Source organism: Lissotriton helveticus, chromosome 4_1 (genome assembly GCF_964261635.1).
Source record: "Lissotriton helveticus chromosome 4_1, aLisHel1.1, whole genome shotgun sequence".
Classification (NCBI taxonomy): domain Eukaryota; kingdom Metazoa; phylum Chordata; class Amphibia; order Caudata; family Salamandridae; genus Lissotriton; species Lissotriton helveticus.
Window position 1 is genome coordinate 1,091,674,226 of NC_136063.1, and position 14,418 is coordinate 1,091,688,643.

The 14,418-nt window shown below is 45.5% G+C and overlaps 1 protein-coding gene across 3 annotated transcripts in view; it reads right to left on the reverse strand.

Moving 5' to 3' along the window:
• Positions 1–14,418, reverse strand: part of TEX10 (testis expressed 10) — a 576,299-nt gene that overhangs the window by 347,249 nt on the left and 214,632 nt on the right. For all 3 annotated transcript variants that reach the window (XM_078687684.1, XM_078687682.1, XM_078687685.1), the window contains exon 6: positions 4,484–4,622. In XM_078687684.1, the coding sequence (XP_078543810.1) occupies positions 4,484–4,622 (139 nt within the window). The remainder of the gene's footprint in view (positions 1–4,483; positions 4,623–14,418) is intronic.

The window sequence follows — 14,418 nt, forward strand, 5'->3', positions numbered from 1 at the left end:
TAGCACTATCTCCTTGATCTACAAGAAGCTGATTCACAATCGCGCTGACTTGCTTGTCCGACTGAGGGAGGCTTGGGTCGGCGACGGGCTGGAATTGGATGACGAGGATTGGCAGTCGGCACTATCTTCTCCGAAAGAGGTCGCCATTCCTGCCCGTCTCCGTCTGGTTCAGCTCAAGATCCTCCACCGGGTGTATGTTACTGGTCCTCGTTTGGTTGTGATGGGTTTTTCCCCGGATGGTTTATGCAAGCGTGGATGCGGGATGAGCGCTACATTTCTTCACATTATCTGGGAGTGCCCGAGGGTGGCTGCCTACTGGACTGAGGTACTTGCGGTGATGGCTGATGTGACTGGCATTGCCCTAGTGCCTGAGGCCCGGAGATGCCTGTTGAACGTGTGGGAACCTACCGACTATTCGGTGGCCCAGACCAGATGGCCGACCCTGGGATATATGGTTGCGAAGCGGGACATAGCGCAACTCTGGGGCTCGTACAGGCCCCCCACTGCCTCTGTGTGGGAGGAAAACATGGCCTGGTCTATGTTCCGCGAAAAGACGGTCTATACAGCCAGGGGCAGACCTAGGGCATGGACGAAGATCTGGAGTCAGTGGAACGCCTATCGCGGAGATATTTGTGCTCCTCCATTGGTTGAACCCCCCGATGTTACCTTATCGCCCTAGGCTGGCGTTCCTGAAATTTCGTATACTGTCCTTTGATTTGCCTGTCCTCCCCGCTGCCCCCCCACCCTGCTTTGTCCTACTGATTGTGATTTCATATTCCTGATTAGTGGGTTTCCCCTCCTCCTTCTGGGCTGACTCCGTTTATTATGCATTCGCCTTTCTTGTTGTTTTTTTGGTGTGTATAAAAAAGAAAAATGCCTTATCTTGTTTTATACTTTGGGCGACATTTTGTATCCGATTTGTGCCTGACCTCCGGAGTGGCCGCAAGTGTTTTTCCCACATTGTGCCTTGATTTTAGCGGCCAGCCCGCGAGGTTGTAGGCCCGTCTCTGTAACCCTGATTTTGTTGCTCAATAAAAGTTTTTAACCAAAAAAAAAAAAAAAAAAGTACTTTATTCGGTTAATTAAAACCATAAAAGCATTCAATACAAAATGTAAAAATTAATGTGACATTTGTTAACAAAGATATTGCACAGGTTACATACACAAGGTAAACAAACTTTAAAATGCAACGTTAAAACCTAATTATTAAAAAATTAATTAATGTAAACTAAGTCATGGAGATCACTCACATTTTTCCTCTTTAGCATAACTGCTGGACACCTCATTACCCCACTCTGTACCCGCCGTCCACGGCCCGAGCTCGAGTGGGCAAACACCAAAAGGCGGTCCCCCGGCGATCCTAACCAGAGATCTGGCGACCCCTGACCTGCCTCAAGCCTCCAGCCGACGCCTGCAGCCTAAATCTGGAAGGTCCTCCCAACAGCGACCAGGAGCTGGTAAGAAGATCCGACCCCAAAAGGCACCCCTGCACCTAACGCCCTATGGCCTTGGGTGGCCAAACTGATGGTGCCTAACCAACCCCCAACTTACCTCTCGAAGTAGTGGTTGCACCCATAAGACCTTCGTCCCCAAGCCTGCAGTGCCTTTGCAAACCGGAGGTTCCCCATTACAAACAGGCGCCCAACGTCAAAACAGCACCCTGCACCCGGCCGCCCTAGTGCTGCAAAGGTTGCACCTTTGGTGCTATTTTGTTTCCCCATTTGCCCTAAGCTAAAGTCCAGGACCTTTGCTCCCACAACTAAGTGGCCTGCTCATCCGCAGCCACCAACCGGAGTCCCCCTATCCCCATTGGATAAAATTGGGCCTCAGCACTTTGCACCCGGCCGCCCTCGTGCCGCTGAGGGTGGAACTAGAGCGCATCCTTGACCCTGGGGGACCCCTCAGTCTACCCCCCAGAACCTCAACTCCCACTACCAAATACCTTAAAACCGATAACACTATTTTCCTCCATAGGATAACAGACTGTTTTTCTTAGAAAAGCTTGTGTCAATCTTTTTAAAATTGTACTGTTTAACAAACAATTTTACTTACCTGTTTACAGGAAATGTCCCAGAGTAGTATATAGGTATGCTACTCTGTGTAAGAAAAGTAATCCAAAAAGTAACTTACCTGGTATTTTACTGAAATGCCCATTCAAGTCTATGTACTGAATTTACAAAGTATTGCATTTCTCTGCAACCATACTGCAAGTCAAAACAAAGTGCATATACAATTACAATTCAAACTGTTTACACACAGCATTACTACTGTGCCAGGCTTGCTTGGTTCTGGAAAATAAAATAAGTACAAGATTATTTTTATACAAAACAATTGGTCTAAAGTTCAGTCTGAGTGTGTGAATTAATTTGCTGACTGAGTGTGTATAACAAATGCTTCACACGGTCCTCTGATACTGCCTTACTGCTCGGGCACTCTACCACAAATAGAGAGTGAGGTGCTATCTAAATTTACCTCTGCCTACCTTTGGGGTTCCACTGGACTCTGTGCACACTATACCTCACTTTGGTACAGTATATACAGAGCCAGCTTCCTACAGCCAGTAAAGAGGCAGGAGATGACCGACAGGGCAGGTAGGGTGGGAAGTGCAACAGACTATGTAGGCAAGTGGGTGGGGCAGTAGCAAAACAATGGTGGGCAAGCGGGGAGATAAGGGCAATGACTAGGACAATGGATGTCAGGGAGGAGAGGACATCAGAAGCATACTGATCACACAGGCCAGGAGGGAGCAGAGTGCCAGGGCACTAGTCCTTACAGGGCAGGAGTGAGGGGCAACAGAAGCACAAAGGCCCATGGAGAACACGAGTAAGGGGGCAGGAGCATGCAAACAGAGGACAAAAGGTAAGGGCAGGAGCAGCAAGCTGATCATGCAAGGCAGACAGAATGGGAAGGGAAAGCACAACACACCAGAAGGGAGTGGATAGAGGCATTCTCGAAGTTAACAGAGGGAAAGTGGGAGGGGGTCTGGAGCAGCAAGCTGGTCATACAGGGCAAGTAGGAGGGGCAGTGGCAACACAAAGAACCAACTATGATCGGCATGAGGGTGTGTAGGAGCACAATGGACCATTGTGAGCAAGAGGGAGGGGATAAGGGCATACAAACAGGACCATGGAGGGCAGAAGTAAGGGGGTAGGGGCTGGACTCCAACACCAGATGGCAGAAGCAGAGCCAGCAAGAGGTCCATGGAGGACAGGTAGGAGAAGCAGTAGCAGCACAACGGACCATGTAGGGCATGGACTAGGAAGATGGAAGGGAGGGGCCGGAAGGGAGCACTGACTGAGACAGCAAGTTGACCATGATAGGCAGGCAGAAGAGGCAATGGCAGTACAACAGACGTTGCAGTACAGGCAGGCAGCAGCATGCACACAGATGACAGAAGGCATGGAAAACAGGGCTGGTGCAGAAAGCTAATCACACAGCAAAGGTGGGAAGGGAAGAGGCAGCACAAAGTACATGCAGCCCTTGAGTGAGGGGGCTGGTGTGACAATCTAACCACAGAGGGACAGCAGGAGGGGCAGTATCAGCACATCAGACCATACAGCAGAAGGGAGGGGGCAGAGGCATGGATTCAGACAACAGAGGGCAGAGAGGAGATGGGTAGGGTGAGCAAGCTAAGCACGGAGTGCAGGCAGGAGGGGTTGCAGCTGCGCAAAAGACCATGCCTAGCAGGAAGTTGGGGGACATGACAGTATCAGACAAAGGAGGGCATTTACACATCTAGGTATCTATTAATGTAAGTGGTTTTTTTTGTTTTAAGCGTTCGTTTTTAACTAATTTAAACACCTAAATATAACTTTACTTCAACCATTGGTATTTTCAAAATGTTTTAAGTTTTGACACTTCTCCATTAAATGTATTCTAGCTGAGAGTGAGCATTAAGGGAAATACTGCATAACATGCCCTGTGATTACATCGCATAAGGACTACTTTGCATAGAGATAATAACTTTACTTGTAAGCTCATCTCCCATGAAGCCAACTAAGAAACAGGGTAGTTATTTTTTTTTTTTTTAAATCATATTTTATTGAAAACAAAAAGCAGAGTCATCATCCAATTAGGATTCTATACAGAACAGAATCAAACATAATGGGCAAAACAGAAAAGGTATTACATCAAGGATCATTACGACGTCGGGGTCCAGCCTTATCCATGGCCACATCAGCAGTGGGGGAGGGGGGGGGGGGGGGGGTACAGATCTCACCTCTAAATACATTCCAATGTCCCCACTTTTTGTCCCATTTTTTGGGGCACCCCCTGACCTTAAACAGGTTAGTTTTTAACTGATTTTAAAAGGGCATTTCACGACAGTTACACAAACTCCAGAAAATACAGCAAACCAAGAACTGTTTCAGCACTGCTATTTTGCAAGAGCACAATATTTCTAATAAACTGCTTAAACAAAATAAAACTCACACCTCAAAACAGAATACGGGAATTTGAGAGCATTAACATAAAAGATTTTCACCTGCCCAAAAGGACATTAAAATCTTCATCCTGAAGGTAGATTCTGCTGAAGAATTTCAGGAGCATAGAACGCACAGGGAAGGCAAGATTCTTTTTCTGATACAGCATATATACTGCTCGAATAAGTCTCTCCGTTGACACTGCAAAGGATATAAATTGTGTGTATTTTATGCCCAGTTAAAATAGTGCAGTATGCCATATACACAAAAAGACAAGGCCAAACATTTTGCATTACCTAAGCTATCAGCCAAGTATTGTTAATACAATTACCTGTTGGTCACTATAAATCTCCATAGTTCAGGTGTTCATTAGTATTAATTGAGGACATGCAGATGCCAGGTCAGACCAATCGGCAAATAATCAAGGAGAGGTGGAGTTGGGGTGGGGGAAGCAGGGTCTGCGAATATACAATGAAGAAAGCAGTAGGGCCCTTGCTACACTTTTGTGACCACGAGTTCTTCTGCATGGTCCTCCGTGGAGTCCTTGACTTGGGTTGCACAGTAGTAGTAAACATGACTTGGGTTGCACAGTAGTAGTAAAAACCTTGGTGCAAATGTCCGTGGCTAGTGATGTTGGGGACATTGGGGGCAACACAATTGAACTTAATGAGATTCAAAACTGTCCCATATTTGCAAGAAACCTAGTAAGTTTTAAAAGCGTTTCAAGAAAGTGATGCGAATATTGTATTGGTAAACTAAAACCCTATAGGGGATACATTCACATTCTGAACTTTCAAGAGCCAGAGAAAGAGAAACTCTGACAGTACATTTACATGACCTCTTGAAACTTAAAAGTCGTAGTGGATCACAAGGTTGACCAGATTAAGGTGCATAGTGCCTTTTGACTTGCCGTATGTGGTACCAGTAGAATCTCTTATGATGCTGTGGCAGTCCGAACTGTGCTTGTTAGAGGAATGTGCAATTGTCGTCAGGGCAGCGGTCTGTAAAAATATATTTGTTTATAGAGGTGTTAGAGTCCTAATATTTTCTGATTTAAGAAGAAAAACTCGGATTAAGAGTTGGGGATTTCAGTCCTTGGATATGGGATTTGTATAGTTGGGTACAGAAGCAATGGTAGGGTAACCAGCTAAACTTTCTATCGGTCACAAACCGGATGTGCATGTTTGCAGATATAAATGATGCCAAGACCTTTCTGAAGAAAGAAGGTCCTGATACAGGCTGTGAAGCACTGTTTTTTGTTGTTGTTTTTTTAAGGTGGGGGTGGGGGTTGGGGGGGGCATCTTTATCCTCAGCGGGTCCCTTAGGACTTTAAAAGCTTATCTTTGGTACTGTTCATACAGTGCAACTGGTACTTTGAAAGGTTAGAGGATTTATTTTCTTTTTAATATAGAACACTTTCTTTGTAACTTGTCTTTGTGAAATGTTGGGATATTCTTGTCGAGGTGAGACTTTGCTTTCCTAACACAGGTCCTGGCACTCCAAGATTTGTGAAAGTTGTTGACAGGAAATCTATATCATTACAACATTGTTTGCTATACTGTGTTTTCACCAAGGAGTTTTAAACTTCTTTATTCGTGCAGATCTAAAGAGAACACATCACATGCTGTGCACGTTTTTCAATTACAGACAAGTAAGGCGAGTAACAAAGTCCCCCACCGCAACTGCCCCCCCCCCTTCATTCGGCAAATACAGATCATGAACATCACTCTATATGGTCTAGCATTAAATACACGAATGAAACCTATGTGAACAATGACAATAACTTCAAGAAAATATATAAGGCATATACAAATGACACCAACATTGAAAGGCTGCAAGACAAATGATGAGCTGTAATAAGTGAAAGGGAGAAGAAAAGAAAGTATATAAAGAAAAGGGGGAAGCTAGAAGAGTAATGAAAAATCAGGGAGTTACAATATCTCCCCAGCAATAGTAAAGAGGAGATGACAGGAAGCTGGATGACTTTAGCCATAAGAAATGATAGTAAAAAGAAAAGTGTAATAAGTGTAGGTGGGGTGGAACGTAAATGCAGAAGCCAATACAAAGCCGACGCCCGATGATTATAAACAAAAGTTACGCAATGTATGAAGAAGGACTAGGAAATATGAATAAAGGAAGAAAAGAAGATAAACGCGATCAATGAGGGGGAATAATGAGAGAGACTGACAGGAATAGGATAAGACAATGATGGATAAAGAGAAATGAGACCAAGCAAATACAAGAACAGAAAACAGAGTGTTCCAGATGTCAAGGAAAAACTGGAAACCTGTGAAGTGGAAAGAAAGATTTAGAAACCCAAACAACAATTGATGGAGTATTTGCTATAATGATTTTGCCAAGTTACATCGTCTCTTCCTTATGTGCACAGATAAACTGCTTCAAATCAGCTGGGTTGTTGAAGGTTGTCATTTTATCCCTTGAGGTAACTTTGAAGAAACTGGGATGATTAAGAACAAATTTAGCATTCATGGATTGCAAAGCTGGGCATAAGTCCAAAGTTTATTTTCTCCGAGTGGCTGTCATTCCTTCAATGCCTTCACTGAAGAAAACCCTGTGACCAGACATTACCATTTGTTTGTGTTCTTTTGTGGCAGAATGAACTTTCATAAGATCAGAGAATTGCAGAAACAATGAAATGATCCCTCTTGATCTGCCAGAGGTGGATGATGGTGAAGGGCCCAATGCATGATGAGCTCTTTGAATAATGAGGTCAGAAGAATCTTTCAGGCAAACAATCTAGGGAATATCGAGCTTAAGGAACTTAATGATATCTACTACTTCTGTGCTCTCAGGAATAACACATTTGAAAAGTATTGTGCCTAATGCAGTTTTCTAGATTCTCTGCCTGCTTTTGAAAAGATTAACTTCTTTGGATAGAGAATCTACTTTAGCCATAATCTTCTGAGCATCACTAACTCGCTGCTCAACCTCTAAGCCTAGAAACCAAATGAGACCATTTATCCCTGGTACCAACTTATTATGATCTCCAACCTGATTCAGGTTAAGTTATTATTGGTCAACTGGTATTACAACATGTTTCACCAAACAGTTGTCACATTATTGAAACCTTACAGGCGGAAATCAATAAGTTAGGGGGGAAGTGGCAGCCTCTGTGCATCCTCTGGGTGGGGGATTTTAATTGTATTACCTGCTTGTATAGCACTAAACCAGTTTATGGGCTGCTGGATACAGAGGGCCAACAGCAGCTGCCTTTTATTCGCACACCAGAGGGCGAGGCTTTAAATGCTATTATCATTGCAATTTAATTGTGTCCGACTGATACCCTCGTTAGTAGCCCTTTAATACAGTGCCCCCCTTACGTTGGAGAAGTTAGGGAAAGTTTTATTGATTTTATGTTCATATCGAGAAAGTTTGCCACACTTGCTGGTAACTTTGAGGTGGAACCAAACAACACTAGTGACCATAACCCCCCTTACTGTTTCCCTCAGTTTAATAGCCCCGGAAGGGTACGTCGACAGTTGACCCATTCAGTATAAAACCAATCAAGGGGTGAGATTGAAATGGGGCAACATAAACCCTATCCAGTTTGAGGATCCTCCAACACGATTCTTCCCCAGATGAGGTTATACAGGGTTTTGAACAAATCTGTGTGGATGTAGCCAAAACAGCAAGAAAAAGCAGCAAGAGCAAGAGCAAGAAACAAGAGCGGCACAGAGGAGGGAAGTCCAGGAGACAAGGTGGTTTAACGCAGAGTTCAAGATCCTAAAAGAACCTCAAAAAGGCCCTGCATGCAATCCCTCGAGATAAAATCCTAATTGAAAGCGCAAGACAGGCTTACAAAAATACCATCAACCAAAGGAAAGAAGAACTGAGGAGGTTAGCCTGGGAAGACCTGGAGAGAGCCAGTGCGCCCAAAGATACCAAGAGCTTTTGGGAGGTCCTAAATCGACCCCTATTCTCGGCTGATGCTAGGTGTATGGACTCATTGATACTGGGGGAAGTTTGGGAATCCCATTTCTCTGCCATATTTAACCCTAATTGTATTTCATCACAGGAGATAAGAGAGTATGTGCCACTAGACTAATCTTGGCCTCCCAACTCAGTGATTGAGGTTGACGATGCCTTGGCAAAGGGCATCAGTTTGAAAGCCCCAGAGAGGTGGTGGTGTGGCCATTATAAACAAAAACAATTGGGAACTTCGTTTGGGGGACACTACCGCATGGGCAGGCTGTGAGGTGCTGGATTACAGCATCCGCTTCTCAGCCCACTTTACCTTGGGAGCCTCCTTGATCTATAGGCTTCCTGGACCTGCGGGTCCATTTTTCTTGTCCTGTGGGGACGCCATCGTCTCTAGGGCGGTAAGGTTCTCCCACTATATGGTTCTGGGGGACTTTAATATCCATTTGGACCGTCCTGACACCAAGGAGGTGATTGACCTGCTGGATATATTACAACTGGCTCAACTCAGCCAGCACGTCCGCCTTCCTACACATCAGGCCGGTCATATATTGGACCCAATCTGTTCTAATTTTCCCATCTCCATAAGGGATCCCTGTCCGATATCCTGGTCCGACCATTTTATATCCTATTTCTCTTGGATGGTATCTAGCTCAGAGACACAGGTGCGCTCCTACCAGAAGCCAGCTTTTGGGAAAATTGATCCTCTGGAATTCAAACGGGTTCTGGATCATTCTAGGCCCGCTTTGTCAGGTGACTTGGAGTGTTTGTCTGGGTTTACTGGCTGGGTGGCGAGGGCGGTTAATTCTGTAGCCTCTCTTCGGCCCGTCAGACCTGCCAGAGATGCGCCCTCTAAACCTTGGTTCAATTTGACTCTTAAAGCTGCTAAGCATGACGGCAAGATTTTGGAGCGTGCCTGGCACAGGAGTGGTTACTGCCCCATTGCCAAGAGGAAGCTCAGAGCAATGCAAAAAAAAGCTAAAGGGGAATTCTTTACAGCCCGCATTGATTCTGCCAGGAATAACGCGAAAGAAATCTTTGCCATAGTGCAGAGTTTTACGTCACCGCAGGCCCAAGCGAGTGCGATCCCATCTTCTCTCCCCTGGTGTATCACGCTCGCATGCTGTTTCAGAGATAAAATTCAGGCAATCCAGGCTTCATTTCCTTCTGGTAATGGTGGCCATGAGGGGCCTTTGGCGGTGCAACCGGCCGCTTCCATCTGCTCTTTGTCGGCATTTAGAGCAGATGACCCCCTGGATTCTCTTAAAATCCTCGGGGGGCTTCAGTTCGGTTCTCCCTCTGACTCCTGCCCGGCCAGGCTTCTGGCAGCGGTGGCAGAGAGCGTACATATAGAGGTGAACTGCATTGTTAATTTGTCTCTTCAGACAGCGGCTGTTCCTCAGGGGTGGAAGCAGGGGAAGATCTTGCCACTTCTTAAAAAAACATCTCTAGATCCCTTTAACCCAGGGAACTACCAACCCATCTCCCTCCTTCCGGCTATCGCCAAGGAATGTGAGAAATTGGTCAATAAACAACTTACAGAATATGTGGAGACTGAGGCACTTCTGCACCCAGCGCAATCAGAGTTTCGAGTCTCTCACAGCATTGAGACTGTTTTAGTAGAGGTGGCGGAGGCTATCCGGGAGTGTCTCAACGCCGGCGGGAGGGCAGCACTTATTCTGCTGGACCTGCTAGCGGCGTTCTACACGGTCCCTCATGCTCTTCTCTTGGCCCGTCTAGCAGAGATTGGTGTATCGGGAGCTGTTTGGGGTTGGCTTCGGTCTTTCCTGGAGGAGCGGGTTGAGCAGATGTGGCTCCTTCCTTTCTCTTCCTCCCCTCAGCTGGTTATCACTGGAGTCCCGCAGGGCTCTTCCCTTAGCCCTCTCCTCTTTAACATCTATGTCACCCCATTGATATATCAGGTTGAGAAACTTGGGGCTAAGGTGATGGCCTAGGCGGATGACACTCAGTTGCTGTTTAGTTGGGAGAAATCATCAGATTCCGTTGCAGCGGCGCAACAGTGCCTAGTTTCCATCTTTAAATGGCTGGCGGATGCACAGCTTAAGTGCAACTAACAAAAATCTGAGATTTTGCTCTATGGTAAGTTCACCGCCGACTTCCGAGAGCAGCTGTGGCCACCTGACTCCCCTCTGCCCCTCTCCTCGAGACAGCCCGCTAAAAACCTGGGAGTGTGGTTTGATGAGAGTCTGAGAGTCTTTCTTTCACAACACACATTAATAAACTGTCCGGATGCTGCTTTGGCCTTCTTAAGACTGAGGAATCTTTTTTCTCTCCTCCCGCTAGCAGCAAGAGAAACTGTCACGTGAGCCTTGATTTTGTCACACTTAGACTATGTCAATGCTCTCTATGCTCGTGCCCCTGGCTACCTGCTTAAAAAGCTCCAGGTAGTCCAGAATACGGCGGCCAGGCTACTTTTGGGCATTTCAGCGAGGAATAGTGTAGCTCTTCAACTGCGCTCTCTTCACGGGTTGCCTGTGGCTGATAGGGTCAAATTCAAATCTTTAGTTTTAGCCCACCGTGCTCTCCATGGTTATGGCCCCCTTTATCTTCAGAGGCATTTCTCGTTTTATCTTCCATCACGTGCTCTCTCTCCTATGTCCCTTCGTTTTGCTCGGGTCCCGTGCTTTAAGCTCCAGAGGTTGGGTGGTAGCTCTTTTGTGGTGAAGGCAAGCGTAGCCTGGAATGCCCTTCCCCTTGTTTTGTGGTCCATCCAGGACCCTGCTGTTTTCAAAAGGAAACCTAAGACCCATTTCTTCGTTTGACAGCTTTTTGTACCCCTCTGGTTTCGCGCCAGGAAACTCGCGTGTATCCGAGCACGCTACAAATGGATATAACATAACATAACATATTGGGCAGGAGTGTGGGGACATCATAAAAGTAGTCATTTACAAGTTTTGGAACATAAATTCATAAAAAGACTATTGATGACCCCAAAGAGTGCCCCCACACTTTTTTGTCACTCTGAGGTGGGTCTGGATTATAAAGAGGACTGAATTGCCCCACAGCTTCTCTGGGCTAAAATTTGGAAGTCTGAGGACTTAGTGTTCTCAAGGGAAGTTATCAAAGATTGTATCAACCTTGATAATGCTTTGGCGATCCCATGGCTATGATTTGTGAGAGAAAAATCAACATGATTGGTCTGGGGCACTACTATGATAATCCTGTTAGCATCCATACAAGTGCGAAAATCATCATAAAATAAGCACATTGCTCTGAGGTAAATTTGTGTCGCCAGAATCTGGGAGAAACAGCAATTTTACTTACATTTTACTATTAATGCACAAACACAGTTTTTTATGACCAGACTTTGCCTAGGCACTTTGCACTTTCTAGTGGCATTCTCCCCACAGTTAGGATGGGTCGACAAACTTACTGCTTGCCCATGTAACAATTTGGCAGTTCAGGGCACTTTGCACTTCATGCTGTTTTGACCCCTCAATAAAGAACCAAGGGCACAATTCCTAATACCAATTTTGAGAGAAATCCGTTCCTGTACCTTTACACTCTCTCTCTACTGTTCCTATAGCACTGCTGTCTCCAATTACATTCGAATTGCCATGTCAATAAGAAAACGAAATGAGCCACAATAGATAAACAGGTGTTTTAATTCATTTTTACATTTTTTATATAATAATTATTGATATTGATGAAATTTGACGATGGATATCAAAGCCTGTTTTAGGTAATGAGCATGTGGGATTAGTTTCCTTGGTAAATTGCAAATTGCCCAACATCCATGAAATGTGGGTGTTTAGTGATTTTATGCATATTACTGTGTAAACTTGATATGAAATTTCTTTTTCAAGTATCATGTATGTATGTTAAACATTTATGGTCAATGGAACCGAATAAAGTTACTTATGATTTGATTTGAGACCATTTATCTTCATTTCTCTGAAGAGCTGCATTCGTCTCCAAAACAAATTAATTGATGACCCTACGTTTTTTCATGACATCTTCCAGCGTTAGTTGTAATGGCAATAATGATGGAGAATCTGGAACTTTTTTTTTCCCTTGTCAACGAAGCCGATGGGTTCCTTTCAGGAGTTGATCATGTAGATGTAGGCAATGCAAAAAGGTTTAGAAGAAGCTGGAATGTGGACCTCCATTATGACAAAAGGAATGTTAATTGTTTTAATTCAGTGTCTTTAGTGGAAGATCCTTCTATCTGATGTTAACTAGTGGCATGCTGCCTTGAAATAAATGATGTTGTTCAATTGGATTGGCAACACCAGCTGAAGGAATTAAATGAGCAGAGAAGACCAAAATAGCTGGATTCCCCTTATGAATAAGCGCCTTGTTGCCCCCGAAATTCCGCTAGGGATGCTAACAGCGTTGCCACATGGCGGAGATTGGTCGCAGTTGCAGAAATGGGAGGAGGCGGGGATTCAAGTCCTGGGTGATCTTTATGAAGACGGAGCGCTACTGTCGTTTCCGGCGCTCTCAGATCGCTATGACCTACCTAGAGGTGACTTTCTGCTACATTCGGCGCTCACGCGTGCAATACAGGCACACTGGAAGGGGGGGGCTCGATGAGCCAAAAACGACGATGGCCTGCCAATGTACCATGCTGGCAGCTGGAACGGTTAAGGCAGTTACGTGCCTTTATACCAGAATGCTTAATGAGGGATTACCTCCTCTAGAGACGCTTAGGAGTAAATGGGAGGCTGACATAGGGAAGGAAATTCCCGAGACAGTATGGGCGCAGCTGTTGCGCCGGGCCTGGAAGAGCACCCGCAATGCGCGATTTCAACTAGTCCACTTTTACATCCTTCACCGGGCATACTTGACCCTGGGAAAGATCAAAAAATACTTTGCTGAAGATTCCGCGGCTTGCCCCAGATGTAAGGCAGTTGGAGTAGAGCTTGACCACATGCTATGGACATGTCCTAGTTTAGACCTTTATTGGAAAACAGTGGGTGATACTCTTAACGAGGTGACAGAGCGCGATTTACAGTTTGATATGGCTGTTGGGGTCCTCCATTGGTTTCCGCATACCCCTAAAAACAAGGTTACAAGCAAATTCATAGACATAGGACTTATCCTTGCGAAGCGCGAAATCACACGACACTGGAAGGCACAGACAGGTCCAGCGGATGCTAAATGGCGCAATAAGCTACTTAAATGGGCTGGTGGGGAGAGCACATTGAGGTTTCAATTGGCACGGCGACAGCAGAACGATAAGGCTTTAGAGACGGCGTGTGCGTGGGAGGCCCTGGTACAAACATTACGTGACTATGATACACAACTCGACCAGAAAGACTAACACTATGACTGGACTATACCCCTATAGCACGACAGGTACGTTGCATGATTCCTTACCTGACAACTCCTGTGCTTCAGACCCACAACGTCTGCCCTGTTAACAATGCACCGATGGTGGGAATCGGGAGGGGGGGGGGGGGGGGGGAGGGGGAGTTAAATTTCACTTTCGCATTCCTTTGTGCACTAGGGGCAAAGTAGAAAGGATTGCCCTTTCCAGGATTGTATTCCCTTGACCATGTTCATTCTGGGGGCCACTCTATTGTACATACCCACTTACTTACGATTGGGGGATATGGGAACTGTTATAATTGATGTGTGTTTTGTGACAAAAAATCTAATAAAATTTGTTTAAAAAAAAAAAATGAATAAGCGCCTTGTATTTGTGAGTCCATTTTGGTGAAGCAGGAAAGCAAAGTGCGAGTGAGGCGTTGAAGAAAAACAAAGGAAAAAAGCAGCCACAATCATTGAATGAGCAGCAGGAGGCAGTCAGCAGTAATGCAGGAAAGACCTCCAAAAGATCAAGAAACTTAGCCCGCCGCTCCCATCGCCATCTTTGTCCATCAAGCATGAAAAGGGGGAGGTAAGTCCGCTATTCCTCCGTGAAGGAGGTCCGTGGAGTTAGGAGAGTCGTGGTTAGATAGCCATTTTGCATCACTCCTGAGTGCGCTTCCTTGCCGGGTTAACATGTGTGTGATTTCTTTCCCAGTATTCTGTGGCATGGTTCACCATGGGCAGGAGTTCTGTGGCACAGTGCTCGATGGGCATTACCTCT